This window comes from Bufo gargarizans, unplaced genomic scaffold (assembly GCF_014858855.1).
Source record: "Bufo gargarizans isolate SCDJY-AF-19 unplaced genomic scaffold, ASM1485885v1 original_scaffold_1626_pilon, whole genome shotgun sequence".
NCBI lineage: Eukaryota > Metazoa > Chordata > Amphibia > Anura > Bufonidae > Bufo > Bufo gargarizans.
The window spans coordinates 161,577-176,616 of NW_025334444.1; the positions used below are offsets into that span (position 1 = coordinate 161,577).

Sequence of the window (15,040 nt, forward strand, 5' to 3'; positions counted from 1 at the left end):
TATTGCAGTGTGTAGAAATGATGAAGAATGGCGCTGGGTGTCGTGGGGCTGGCGGCCATATCTCACGTTCTGCCGGAGAGAAGGGTAGTCTCAGGCGGAGACATAAATCTCGGCAGTTTTCCCGCGAAGTAGCGATGAAACGATGAACTGTTTGCTAAACAACTCCCCCGGTGACGGGGACCGGAGAAGTGACAGGATGAGTGAGCGAAACGCATTACTGAGCGCAGCGGCCGGGGAGCAGTCCTGCCGCTACACAAGCTATGACACGGGCATGGTGAAAGCGCTCTGCGGGTACCCGATCAGCCCACAGGCTCAGAGCAACACGACTCCCTCCGCTGATACTAGGTACTATCCTTGGCCTGTCACATTGGTAGCTACATTACTACACACTGCCGTGTCAGACTTAACTGCAGCTCTTGCATTCTATTCATAAACCAGGCGCCTCAGGAAGAGCAGATGACGTGCCTGATCTGTTTCAGAAAATATTCAGATTGTATTTGTATTCCCAATAAAATAGCAATTCTGAGGGACTTTTTCTGAGAAATCTGTATCACGCGATTCCTCTTTTATTCCTCCTGGAAATGTATGAAGAGACTGATAAGTAGGTGTTGCTATCTCTATTCAAATAGGTGACTGAGGGGACAGTATCAAAGGATTTAGGCACATGCCCTAGAGTGGTACAGTAATGCCCAGTTTCTAATTTAGCCATGCTTTTTCAGGAAGAGTAACAGAGGCACAGCGCAAAAACAGATGCATTGTACTTGGCGGTGTTCATCTTCCCCATAAGCTTTGAATGGGGCGACAGGGACTACCACCACATTATAACCCCTCCTCACCATGGTCGCGAGGAGGCGGGCGCTCAGCACCCCCGTGTCCTCTGTGGGACCTTCTGATGATCTGGTACCGGATTACAGGAGTGTTAATGAACTAGGAGACTTACCCAGGAGCTTGGAGATGATCAGCAGCGCCTGTCCCCAGAGGAAGAGCTTGCCGTCCCGTCCGCAGTTACTGGGAAACCTCTTCTGACTATTGGGGTTCAGCTTCTCACCTTCCACAAAGTCAGCGGGGACGTGGAAATACTCTGGGATGATGGGGCACCCTGCGGGAGAAACACCGGGAACGGGCTCATCACCTGGTTTAGCAGTGCTCTTCAGCCAATGAGTAACTACAACCCCCCAGCGTGCAGGGCACAGTCAAATGATGACAGGTGCCGGGTGTTTTCCACTGACCTGACCCAAATATAAGTCCCCAGTCTATGAACATACAGCAGTATTCATTCACTGTGATAGATGAAGGGTTAATGTGCAGCTTATATTTTTCACTGTGCTAGAGCGGTATAGTACATAAAGAGAGATCCTCCGGGCAGAACGTACAATGCCAGAGGGGGAGATTTTATTTTTTATTCACTCAAAATGCCATGTTTATAACCGGCTGCTGCCAGCGACCGTGGAAAACGACGTATCTGGTTAGATTGCGCCATAGATGGAATGGGCTGGACAAGTGACCTCTACAACACCTCCTGGCACAGCGCACGCGGCTGTGACGTTGCCATCCAGGGAATGAATCGCGAGCCGCACTGGCCCTGCTCACATGTATAGTCCTGGTCTCCGATGGCTGACACTGTGCCAGGGCACCGCTCGTCTCCCCCGGCGCTGTAGATAATGGAGCGAATGCTGTGTTCTCAGAGAGGTGCCAGGGAGCGCCCTCTTGTTAATGCCATTCACAGATGCCTGAAAGATGATGCCTCGGCTCTTTCATGCCGCCTACACCTCTTCTATCTGTAATCGCCTCAATCTGAGCCATTTGTTCTAACAAAAGCCATTTCAGTCTCAGATTCTGTAATGTTCACAGCCATAGAACAAAACCGGCAGAAGGACGTGTGGGTCCAGTGCAGGAGACGAAGCTGCGCAGCAGTGCCACTGGGACAGCGGGCGTTCATATTATATAGCCATCTATGTAATCACTGACTGTACAACATTGGGTCCGGATCTGATCTGCATTTTTTGGGGCTCGGATGCGGACCTATTCACTTCAATGGGGCCGCAAAAGATGCGGAAAGCACAGCCGTGTTCTCCGCATACGTATGTCCGTTCCACGGCGCCACAAAAAAATAGAACATGCCCTATTCGTGTCCATTTTACTGACAAGGATAGGACAGTTCTATAGATGGCAGGACGTTCCTTTCCGAAAAATGTGGAATACACCGCAGTTATCCGTATTTAACGGATCGCAAATACGGCAACGGCCATGTGCATGAGCCCTAACACTGTGAACGCTTTGCTTTATTTGTCGTGAGTTTCTATGTTTTCTTCTCCGTTCACCTCCAAAGCTGCAACATTATTTTTGAGATTTTTCCCCCATGAAGCGAGCTGGGCTGCTGTCCTTTTTCTAGGGCAACCATCAAAAATATAATAAGCAGCTTTAGATGTGAATGGAGAAAAGAACCAAGATTTGACAATTTAAAGGGTAATTCTGACGGCAGTCAGTGAGGGTTTATGAGCAGGGAGCTCCACCGGGTCCCTACACTCTAAAGAAACCCCTTTGATACTACTTGGAGAATCTTGGATGTAAAAGGCAGTAACCACAGTCTGACCTCCACATGGCGCTTACATAGACTGAAGTCACCTACCGTCAAATGCAACGAAAAGCAGCGGCTCCAGCAGAGATTCAAACTCCTTCACTTGTTTTGCGTTTCCTCTGAAGACTCCTGAAATCAGAAGAAATCAGTCATCAGACTCCGAGGACAAGTTATAAAAGAGATGGAACATAAGAAGTCAGCTACATCCTCCTTCACTCCCTTAGGTGACCGGGTGACAGAGCATCTCCTCCATGGGAGCCAATATGGCCAACAACAGTCAGCGGCATCCTGTCCCAGCACTTTTACCCCTCCTCTGGACACAGCTGCGGGCTTGTTACAATGTATCTTTTTCTTGTAACAAGCCTTGAACTTGTGTTTGCTGGGATTCCCTGACTGCAAGCAGAGATCTCTGGTGAAAAACTGAAACAGATGCAGAACAATTAAAGGGGTTTTCTTGATTTTAATCAATAACTATCCCAGGGATCAGCAACCTTCGGCACTCCAGCTGTGGTGAAACTACGACTCCCAGCATGCACACTTGCTTAGCTATTTTCAGAACTCCCATAAAAGTGAATTAGCATGCTGGGAGTCGTAGTTTCAACACATCTGGAGTGGCGAAGGTTGCTGACCGCTGATCTATCCCTTAGGTGCAATGCAGGGTCAGCTACGTAGACTGTGTAGTGGCGGTGCCTGGTTACGGCAGCTTAGTCCCATACTAGTGAATGAAGAAAGCTGTTATAACCAGGCAGAGCCACTGCAACGTGTACAGTGCTGTAACCACTTCCCATGCTCTGCAATCAGCTGGTCTATGGGTGTACTGGGAGGTCAGACCACCACCGAAATCCTAAGGACACACCATCAATATAAATGTCCAGAAACCTCCTTTAAAGGGGCTCTCCGGGATTTTGGCATTGATGGCCTGTCCGCGGATTGGCAAGACACCAACCCCTGGCACCCCCACTAATCTGCTGTATGAAGAGGCTATGGGGCCCCGTGAGTGCTGCGGCCTCTTCCATCACATTCATCAGTCATATGGTCTGGGCGCCTCTCTATATACATGTGAAGGGGCTGAGCTGCGATACAAAGCACAGCCGCTATCTAATGGCCGGCGCTGTGATTGGTAAGAGGTGAGGAGGCCAAGGTGCTCCCCAGAGCTGATTGCAGGGGGTGCCGGGAGTCGAACCCTCACCGATCTCATACTGATGACCTGTCCTGAGCATAGGCCATAAGTATGAACATCTCGGAAACCCCTTTAAGCGTGTGCAGGAATACACCCATCTTCCCTCCCGCCATGTTTGCTGCACCATTCTTATGGGACATTTAAAGTGCGGCCGCAGCAGATGCAGAGAACACGCGTGTGATACAATCTGTGTGAGAAGCGTGTGCCGAGCATATGGTAACCTCATCATGTTTATTCATTTTTATTATTTTTAGTTAATGATTTCAGCTCAACTAAACCTGGCAACAGATGTAACCAAAATCAACAGCGATGCGACCACGAGATCTATGGCGCTAAACGACTCTGTCCGCTTCTGCCAACTTACGGGGGGAAATTAAATGAAGCTCAGTTATTAGAGAATGAAAAGTTACAGCATCCTGCAATACTCTGTGTGTATCAGTTCCTAGCATTTTGCAATATCTCTGCTTGCTGGAGGGAAACAGTTATCATTTACTTCCAGAAGTCAAGAATCTGTCTTGGCCAGGTGAAGTGCACACAGGTGCAGGGCTCTTTCTTATACTGACCTGAGTTCCTGTGTGTCAATCACAGCAAGCAGAGATCTTGAACACCTTTTTATTATATGACAAATAACCCTTCAACACACACTTTACCACTGTCCTATACTGGGCCATTAATCTGAAAGTATTAATGAGATGTTTGTAAAGGTGCGCGGCGCAGGATGTGGGCGTTTTTGGGGGAGGGGTGCGCCGGGGACGCGTTTTACACATTCCCTTCAGGGTGAGACAGATGGAGCGGGATATTATCGTCTCCTAATCAATCACTCTCTGCGGTAACTAAATGAAGACCTGCAAACAAGCTCATTACCATCAACAAATCACTCTTCATACGCGCACAATAATCTGCTCAACCAGAAGGCTCCCCGCAGGGACCGCCGGCTTATTGCTGGTTAATTTCTCCCGAGAAGCGAGAGACGTTGGGGGTCATGAACCCCAGACACCCTGACCCTTTCACACAGGTACCATACTGGTGCTGCTTATCGGCCGTACCCACAATTGACTTTAAAATCCATTTAAAATTTGTAGAATGTGATCCCCTATTCACAACCCTCAGACATTACAGAATTGTTTGCTTTGGAGGAACCGACATGTGCATATGTTCCATTGACTTGAATAGGAACTGTGTAATATTTTATTTCCCCTGTGGGGGCACTGCAGGAGAACTGGTGACAACAACTCCACGACCCACACCATTCTCATAGAGGACGGGACTGTCCATCAGGTAAAACAGGAAAGTCGGAGGGAGGGGGTTGGAAGGTTTCAGAAAGCTCCACCAAAAGAGGATGCCAAGATGGAGTTCCCCTTTAAATTCCGAGTGTTTACTATATTAAATAATATAGATAATAATTGCTACAATTAGGTTAAAAGAGATCAGATGTGAATACAGAATTCGGATCGCCGTCGGAATTTAATTACGATCCGACCGTCCTGCCTCTCGGATGGAGGGGGTCAGGGATGAATGACTAATATATGTAGACTTACCATCGATGATCATGTAGACGAAGAACACCGGAAATTCGCACTCAATGCCATCAAACAGCTGGAAATAAAGGAGAATAAGTAAGGACGGGGCAGCGGAGACCGATGTAGCTCAATGTGCTAGTAAATAGAGCAGGGATGGTCAACCTGAGGCTCTCCAGCTGTTGCAAAACCACAACTCCCAGCATGCCCAGACTGCCTACAGCTATCAGCCTACAGCAGGGCATGGTGGGAGTTGTAGTTTTTCAACAGATGGAGAGCCACAGGTTGGCCATGCCTGAAATAGAGCAATGTGATTGTAATATCCATTGAATGGCGTGTATGGGAGACGGCCGCCGCCATCACCCGCCTTCCTGTGTAAACTTGTAGCTAGCTGTGAAATTAAGCAGCGCAATGACGGACTGGTCCCTTCACCCCATAAACGTCTCTGTGGATTTAAATTGTTAGAAAAAAAATGTAAAAGAAAATCCTGTGCTGAAAAGACAGTGTCACAGGAAAAGCGGAGCAACACAGACCCATTCATGTGAATGCGCTGCAATACCCCATGTGGCCTGTGGACATGGGTGGCACTGTTTTGTTTTTTAAAAGGAGGTACAGTAGTCATGTGGAGGGTTTTAACTTTCTGCAAATTAACATACAATGTTTGTAAAACCCTTCTCTTTACTGACCCTGCACTGATTTTTGGTGATATGAGGTTTTCTTCTCCAGTCCCACCCAAAGCTGCATTCAAAACTGCTGCATTTCCAGAATGAAGTGCATTGTGGGAGCAAAAATTACAGTATGAACTATTTGGCGATACACTAAAGAAAAAACTGTTTACAATAGCAAACAGCAGCATTTTGAAAGCAGCTCTGGATGGGAATGGAGAATAAGTAAAGAAAAAAATAGGATGACCCTGTAAACGAATTTTCTACTTAAATAGTCTGAGGGTGCACATGTGCAGCTGTGGACATCCATCAGGCAAGAAGTACTCTCATCATGGAGGTCCATGACCGCTATCCTCAGCTGGCACTTGGACCAATGTGGGCCAGACATCGGCACACCACAGAGATGAACGATGTCACTGTCCTTGATGGCTCCCCCTACCTGTGGAGCAGGGCACAGTCACTTCTGATACCTTGATCTCAGCGGGCTTGTAGTAGCGCCGGTTTCCATCTTCCAGGGCCGTCCGGTAACCGTCCCTAAGAAAACGCTTAAATCCATATTTTCCTTTCAGCTTGCGAACGATCTTGTCCATGGCCTGATAAAATAAGGCGTCATCGTCCACAGCGAACGCTGGGTAACTGATGCAGGTGAGGAGGGCGGCGTCCGTGTTCTGAGGAGGAAAAGGAGAATGTGCTCCTATTAGGACACATGGCCGCCACCATTACAGCAGCTTCCGCTCTGGAGGACTTGGCTCCACTAAACACAGTCATCTGAAAGAGCGCCGTGTAATACCACATGTCGCCTGCAGCGGCCACTAGAGATGAGCTGCCGGCCCTGCGGCTACCTGATCGGTGGATGGTGCTTATTTATAGAGCGGGTTGCTCAGATGGCACAGCCCTTTAACCAGCCAACATAAAACCGCAGTACCGCTTAGGTTTTACTCATAATCTTATAATAAAACCTTCCCATTGCTTTCAAGATCTCTGCATGTTGTCAGTGAATCTTCACATAACTAATACGTTTCATAGACGAGGGTCAGCTGCAACTGTATCGAAATCCTCTGCGAGCTCCAATCATCAGCAGCACAAATGTCCCTCCTATCATGACATAGGTTGTTACAGTGTATCAGTGCAGGTAAAATGTATCAATCAGGCTGTTTAACTCACTGAGGACTTGCCAGACTCAATACAATTGTAACAAACTCTCAGCTGTGAAAACTACAGGTTTTTGCCTGTGGATTAAGAACCATTCATTTCAATGGGTTCGCAAAAAAACAGAAGTTACTTTGTGTGCATTCCGTTTCCGTAAGTCTATTCCAAAAAAGAATATAATGTCCGCATTACGGACAGGGGTAGGACTGCTTAATTGTTCAATTAGGGGCCAGCTGTCCCGTTCTGCAAAATATGGAATGCATACGGACGTCATCTGTATTTTTGCGGACAGCAAAATACATATGGTCGCATGCATGAGCCCCGAGGAGGCGTTCACAAGACCATATCGGTTTTACGGTCCGTGTGCATGCAGCACTTTACATGGTTCACATGCCTATTCTTGTCTGCAAAACGGACAAGAGTAGGACGTTCCACAATTTGCGGCTCGGTCAGCACATGGATGAAATCCGTCTGCTGTCCGCATATTTTTTTGGTCCAGTGGGAACGAATGGGTCCTCAAATGATCTGTGAAAAATGCAACTCAGACCGAAAATACGGTCGCGTGAATGCCTTAAAATGAGAATAATCCTATTCCTGGACAGCAAGCAGAGATCTTGAAACTGGTGAAGAATTGAAACCCAAAGTCTATTAGAAAATGTCATGATATGTTAATTGTGCTTTATTGGCTGGAAAACCTCTGTAACCAGGACAACATATACATAATGAGCGTATTACTTTCCCGTCTCGTCCAATCAGAGGCACTTACATGAGAGCGCGACTCTCTGGGCAGCAGGGAGCACAGCGTCTGTCTGTTCCGGTTATGCGCGTCCAGATCCACAAATATGACGGACCAGGAGCAGCCCTGCAGACACGAGAAAACAGCAATCAATGGAACAGGCGGCTCGAGCACAAGTCAATTAGTAAATGTCGGCAGCGGTCGCTTCCAGTCACCGTTGCGATCAATACGAAGATTCAGTTCATCCCTGCTGACAAATTAAACATGTTAACTCGAAAGTTACGAGCAAAGGTCCCTGCCCAGTGCAGAGGTGACACAGCAGCAGATTGAGGAGGGTGCGGAGCGGAGAAGAGACCTGGTACCGATACATTGTTTCAGTTTAACGATACATCATACAGGTGCGTCCCAATAAATGAGAATATCATTGAAAAGTAAATTTCAGTAATTCAATTCAAAAAGTCAAAGTCACATATTTTAAAGATTCATTACACAGAGGGATTTTTTTCGTTTTTTTTTTATGATGATGATGATGATGATTATGGCCTACAGCTAATGAAAACCCAAAAGTCAGGATCTCAGAAAGTTAGAATGTTGTGAAAAAGTTCAATATTGTCGATCAGCTAATCAACACAAAAGGCCCCTCAGTCTGGTCCAGTAGGCTACACAATCATGGGGAAGACTGCTGACCTGACAGTTGTCCAGAAGACAGTCAGTCAATGTTACCCTCCACAAGGAGGGAAAGCCACAAAAAGACCCTACGATGCAGAAGAGCTGACGGCCGCTATGAAAGCAACCTGGGCTTCCATGACGCCTCAGCAGTGCCACAGGCTGATCGCCTCCATGCCACATGGATGCAGTAATTCATGCAGAAGGAGCCCTGGCCATGGATCGAGTGCATAGACTGGACATGCCGTATTTTTCGCTCTGTGTGTATTGAATCTGTAGAATATACAAGTTTTGCTTTTTAAATTGAATTACTGAAATAAATTAACTTTTCAATGAAATTCAGATTTATTGAGATGCATCTGTATACAGGAGTCAGAGAGATGCCGGTGCAGGACGTATGGGGATCCATATTGGGAGACAGCTGCAACTCTTATCCCGGCCGATTATCTCTGCCCCTGCCTTCAGGAGCTAGAACAGGGGTAGGCAACCTCCGGCACTCCAGCTGTTGTGAAACTACAACTCCCAGCATGCATACTTGCTCTGCTTTTCTAAAGAACTCTCATAGAAATGAATGGAGCATGCTGGGAATTGTAGTTTTACAACAGCTGGAGTGCCGGAGGTTGCTGACCCCTGAGCTAGAATTTACACCCTGCCTGTAACATGCTGCTGCACATGGCACGGCCTCATGCTTCTCCTGTGCAATACAACTGCAACTTCAGCTTAAATGATCCACAGAAGCTCTCAAAGATGTGATCTAGTCGCTTATAACGCGGCAAGGTTAGGGGGAGCTGGGAGTAATATTCTGCTGGAGCAGCCATTTTCCATAGGTTCTAATCTGGCCTGGATTTACAGCTAGATTTGTCTAAATCGCAAGATTAGTTCATTGCAAGACTGAAGTCACATGACATCTGTTGTCGTGTTGTGTGCATCTCATGGACCTGGTGCCCGCTGTTTTCCATACTGGTGCCCTGCTGCCATGAACTGTCCACAGTTTACAATCTCTTTAATACTGTAGCAGCAAAGGGTTAAATCGGCAGATTGGACTGACACAGGCGTGTAATGCCATCTATAGATTACACCATACATACCCTTCATCCACACACTTATCCCAGATCTGCCACTAAGCCGCTTGTAGAGGAGGTGGCGGCTGTGACCTCCTGGCAGATCCGCTAATCCAGCACTGCAGGGGCTTCTGGACTATAGGATGATGGTGGTGATTATAGTCTACAGTCGCCAGTCCCTGTGGTGGTGGCGAGTTTGGAAGAAAAACCGTAAATGTCTGATAAGTGCAGGTCCTATCCTATTTTAAGAATGGGGAACAAGAATACTGACTCTCCTGAAGTCCCGATCAGGTAATGGAGAGGAGCTGCACACGTGTTCTGGAGATAGGAGCGGGTCCCAGAGGGGGAAGCTGTAACTATCAGACATCTATAGTATATCCTATCGATATGCCATAAATTTGCGGATGGGATTAACCCATTGGGACATTTTGTTACATTGTCAGATTATTTGATATTGAGTTCAAAATTTACAATATTGTGTATTTTATTTTATTTTTTTATTCCATCTCCACCATCATGTGACCTTTTTATAAGGGGGGTAATAAAGCCACAGGGCACCACTTCACGTAGCAGAATATCAGCATCTTACACAAATGCATGGCGGGAGGAGCAGAGTCCGTTAAAACTAAACAGATGAAGGACGACTTTGTATTTTTTGCAGATTCTAAGGAAGCAATTGCGGCACAATCGGCAGTTTCCCCTCGTGAGAGCGCGCTGCGCTGAATGTAATGCGCCGGGCTGGTTTCAAAGCCTAAATTTGAATTCCTATGTAAGAACTGCCGTCTCCTGCAGATGGACTTCAAAGGGCCAGAGAGAAGGCGGTGAAAGCGACCAGGGTTTGAATGCGGTTCCTGGGACTGCTGGGACCATCCAAAAGCTCAGGAATAAATCCATACTGCGCTGTATAGGGCCGCGCCAGCTCAGCTTCATCTCGGAAATCAAAGAGCCTTGCAGGTTTCCTAATTGAAGCAAATGCTGCACTACCTGCGCGTGGAGGAGAACATGAAATGGGCTGGAAAGATAAACCGCCAGCAGGAGGGCACACAGGATCATTAAAACCGTATTATAAGGAAGAGGGAAGCAACAGCGATGCATCTATAAGCTGCACGAGCCCATGACCCGGGCACCACAGGACCCGGGCACCACAAGGCTCACAGCAGCACAGAACATTTAGTTTTTTAGTGCTGTGCTTTCTGGGGGCCGCAAATTACCACGGTGTTCAAAGCAGCACAGAGTATTTTTCTCAGAGATTAGCGCAATCATCTTATGGGAGGGAAGAATCTACTCGTTTAGAAGCTAGACATGGATTGTTGGTATATCGTCCAGATCTGAGGAGGTAGACAGAGATGTCAAAGAGCCCTCAGCAGCACAGAGTATTTCAGGAGTGGCGTATACCGATCTTGTGGGAGGCAGTGACTTATCCAGTTATGTGATGATGACAGAGCGAGAATATAAGGAAGTGGGAGGTCACAGGCCCAGATCTTGATCCAGCAGCACAGAGAATTTAAGGAGAGGTATGCACTGATGGATCAACATTTTAAAATTAAGGCCATTTCTTTGCATAGTTAACCCCCACCCACTGGCTCCCCTACTTCTACTGCTCTGCCACTGTATGTCATTCTTCACTGCAATCCTAGCATTCTGTTCATAAACCCAAAAAGTTTGGATAAACAGAGCTCAATTTCCCACAGGACCAGGGGAGCGTTCTGGTGCACGGAGGACAGACAATCTGTGTCTGCAGACTATGGATAAGGCCGAGGTCATCTGCTGCCCATAGGATCGGTCAGAGGAATAGGACGAGTGCACGTATAAAGTTACCTGATTTCCAAAGAGGTTGAATCCATCGATGGCTTCTAGAGCGGCTTTAGCCAATCCGACCGAGCTGCGAAGAACAGAGAGCACGTTAATAGAGAAGGGTAAAGCTGGCAGGAGGCGAGAGCGGTCAATACGGGTCACTCAGCCAGAAATGTATAATCCACCAAGAAACACCACCGCGGCTAAGGGGACTCTTATTAATGGGAAATTACAGCAAGCGGTCAATAGTCACTTCACCCCGCGGCAACCGCTGAGAGATCAATGTGCGCACCGCACGGAATATCAGAGACCAAACAGAGGAGCATGCGAAGTGCTATTACCTGATCATGCCCGGGTTATACCAGCTGTACATACAGGATTATATGCCAGAAGATACCCAGGTTATACCAGCCTGGTCCATATCACTATATACAGGCATATGTATAACTTATACCAGCTGTACATATATAATTATATACAGGAGATGCCCAGGTTATACCAGCCTGGTCCATATCACTATATACAGGCATATGTATAACTTATACCAGCTGTACATATATAATTATATACAGGAGATACCCAGGTTATACCAGCCTGGTCCATATCACTATATACAAGAAGATGTATAACTTATACCAGCTGTACATATATAATTATATACAGGAGATGCCCAGGTTATACCAGCCTGGTCCATATCACTATATACAGGCATATGTATAACTTATACCAGCTGTACATATATAATTATATACAGGAGATACCCAGGTTATACCAGCATGCTCCATATCACTATATACAAGAAGATGTATAACTTACACCAGCTGTACATATATAATTATATACAGGAGATACCCAGGTTATACCAGCTGTACATATATCATTATATACAGGAGATGCCCAGGTTATACCAGCATGGTCTATATCACTATATACAAGAAGATGTATAACTTATACCAGCTGTACATATATAATTATATACAGGCGATACCCAGGTTATACCAGCATGCTCCATATCACTATATACAAGAAGATGTATAACTTATACCAGCTGTACATATATAATTATATACAGGAGATGCCCAGGTTATACCGGCATGCTCCATATCACTATATACAAGAAGATGTATAACTTATACCAGCTGTACATATATAATTATATACAGGAGATGCCCAGGTTATACCGGCATGCTCCATATCACTATATACAAGAAGATGTATAACTTATACCAGCTGTACATATATAATTATATACAGGAGATGCCCAGGTTATACCGCCATGTTCCATATCACTATATACAAGAAGATGTATAACTTATACCAGCTGTACATATATAATTATATACAGGCGATACCCAGGTTATACCAGCTGTACATATATAATTAAATACAGTAGATACCCAGGTTATACCAGCATGCTCCATATCACTATATACAGGAAGATGTATAACTTATACCAGCTGTACATATATAATTATATACAGGAGATGCCCAGGTTATACCAGCTGTACATATATAATTATATACAGGAGATACCCAGGTTATACCAGCATGCTCCATATCACTATATACAGGAAGATGTATAACTTATACCAGCTGTACATATATAATTATATACAGGAGATGCCCAGGTTATACCAGCATGGCCCATATCACTATATACAAGAAGATGTATAACTTATACCAGCTGTACATATATAATTATATACAGGAGATGCCCAGGTTATACCAGCATGGTCCATATCACTATATACAAGAAGATGTATAACTTATACCAGCTGTACATATATAATTATATACAGGAGATGCCCAGGTTATACCAGCATGGTCCATATCACTATATACAAGAAGATGTATAACTTATACCAGCTGTACATATATAATTATATACAGGAGATGCCCAGGTTATACCAGCATGGTCCATATCACTATATACAAGAAGATGTATAACTTATACCAGCTGTACATATATAATTATATACAGGAGATACCCAGGTTATACCAGCGTGGTCCATATCACTATATAGAGAAGATGTATAACTTATACCAGCTGTACATATATAATTATATACAGGAGATGCCCAGGTTATACCAGCGTGGTCCATATCACTATATAGAGACGACGTATAACATGGCTGCTCGGACGGGATGGGCTGATGTTGTGCCGTCTCCTCCGGGGCTCTTAGGTCTCTGACATTCAGCTGAGACATTTGGTTTCGCTGTGAGAGGATGATCCGGCGCCAGGCGTTGCGCTGTGTCACGGTCAGGTTGAAGTGATATTTTGTCCGCATGATACTTTCTTGCTGGGTCTCAGGAGATGATGGCGGTGCAGAAAGAAGTGCTCCTGTTAGCAAGTGTGTAATTTGTATGAAGCCTATAATGCAGCTGTCTGACAAGTGAGCCAAGGTCTGCTGACAACTCGCCAAATAGAACGGCTCCTCGGCTGCATCTGCGACCTGTCCACATTGGCGCAATACATTACATCTTGTGTAAAGAAAGCGTAATCACTGGATAATGAGAAGGTCTGCAACTTTCTAGTACAATTTATGCATCATGTCTTTGCCATTTCAAAGATCTCTGCTTGCCGGTAGTGAATGAAAACATTCTTCTTTACATCTAGAGGCTGAAAACCAATGCAGATCTAATACTCAATCACAGCTGGAGGTTTGTTACAACTGCATGCGGTATAAACAATCTGCACCAGAGATAAATAGTTTACTGAGGGAAGACCTAGGCCTGTACAATGAATGTTCCCTTTTACTGACAGCAAACAGAGATCTTAATAATGCTGACAACCGCACACGCCTCTGTTGTGAGTTTGCAACAGTGTATCAGTGCAGCTAGAAAGCGATCCAGCCCCTGGAAGGTTGTCTACTCTGGATACAACTGCAACAAATTGTGAGCTGTGATAAGTACTTGGTCTGTACAGGTCAACAAGTCTCAATTCATTGCAGAGGAAATACATATGCTTGCTGTCAGAGAGTGGAAATAAGTCTACTTGTATCCAGATGCTAAAAACCTACACAAACCTGAGACTTCTCAAAGCAGCAGGTCTGTTGCAGTTGTAAGTGAGCTGAGCAGCGCCGACTCCTGACTGATACATTTTACCTGCACTGACACATTGTAACAGAATTGGAAACAGATTTTGGCTGTTAATGCATTTAGAGTTAACAGAGGAACGTCTGGTTACAATTGTAACAAAGCCTCAGGTCTGAGAAGTAGCAGGTCTGAACTGTTTCTTTCATTTTGGGATGATAACGAGCATGGGCACATTCACTGACAGACAGCAGAGGTCTTGAAAAGGGTGAAGAACTGAAACACAGACTATTAGAAAGATGCAGAACTTCTCATTGCACAACCATTTTGGGTTGTATTCACTGCGGTCGGGGCGGCCATCTTCACAGGGATGCAGGGGTGTACCGCATGTGGCCCAGAAATCGCTGTAATTACAAGTTTTTTTTCTCTTCAAGTTGCGATATTTCAGGATTTCGCTGTACAGATGGCTGCGCAGATGAAGAGTTTAAATGTGAGAAATCTAACGCGGGACGTACGGCTATTGATGGAGCGGTGGCAGGAGGACAGCTGGAGCACTGTCACCATGGATTCTGCGGGGTGGCACCAGATTAGGGACCGGCAGGACTGGCATCATTAGATGGCGGTTATAATACGGGACCTCAGGCTCCAGGTAAAACAGTGA

At 45.8% G+C, this 15,040-nt stretch overlaps 1 protein-coding gene across 3 annotated transcripts in view; it reads right to left on the bottom strand.

The window, feature by feature from the left end:
- The window catches only part of PHKB (phosphorylase kinase regulatory subunit beta), a 125,552-nt gene that overhangs the window by 40,314 nt on the left and 70,198 nt on the right, over positions 1–15,040 (bottom strand). For all 3 annotated transcript variants that reach the window (XM_044274286.1, XM_044274287.1, XM_044274288.1), the window contains 6 exons: positions 11,371–11,434; positions 7,856–7,951; positions 6,411–6,608; positions 5,297–5,354; positions 2,630–2,707; positions 941–1,099 (listed from right to left, as the gene is read on the bottom strand). In XM_044274286.1, the coding sequence (XP_044130221.1) occupies positions 941–1,099; positions 2,630–2,707; positions 5,297–5,354; positions 6,411–6,608; positions 7,856–7,951; positions 11,371–11,434 (653 nt within the window). The remainder of the gene's footprint in view (positions 1–940; positions 1,100–2,629; positions 2,708–5,296; positions 5,355–6,410; positions 6,609–7,855; positions 7,952–11,370; positions 11,435–15,040) is intronic.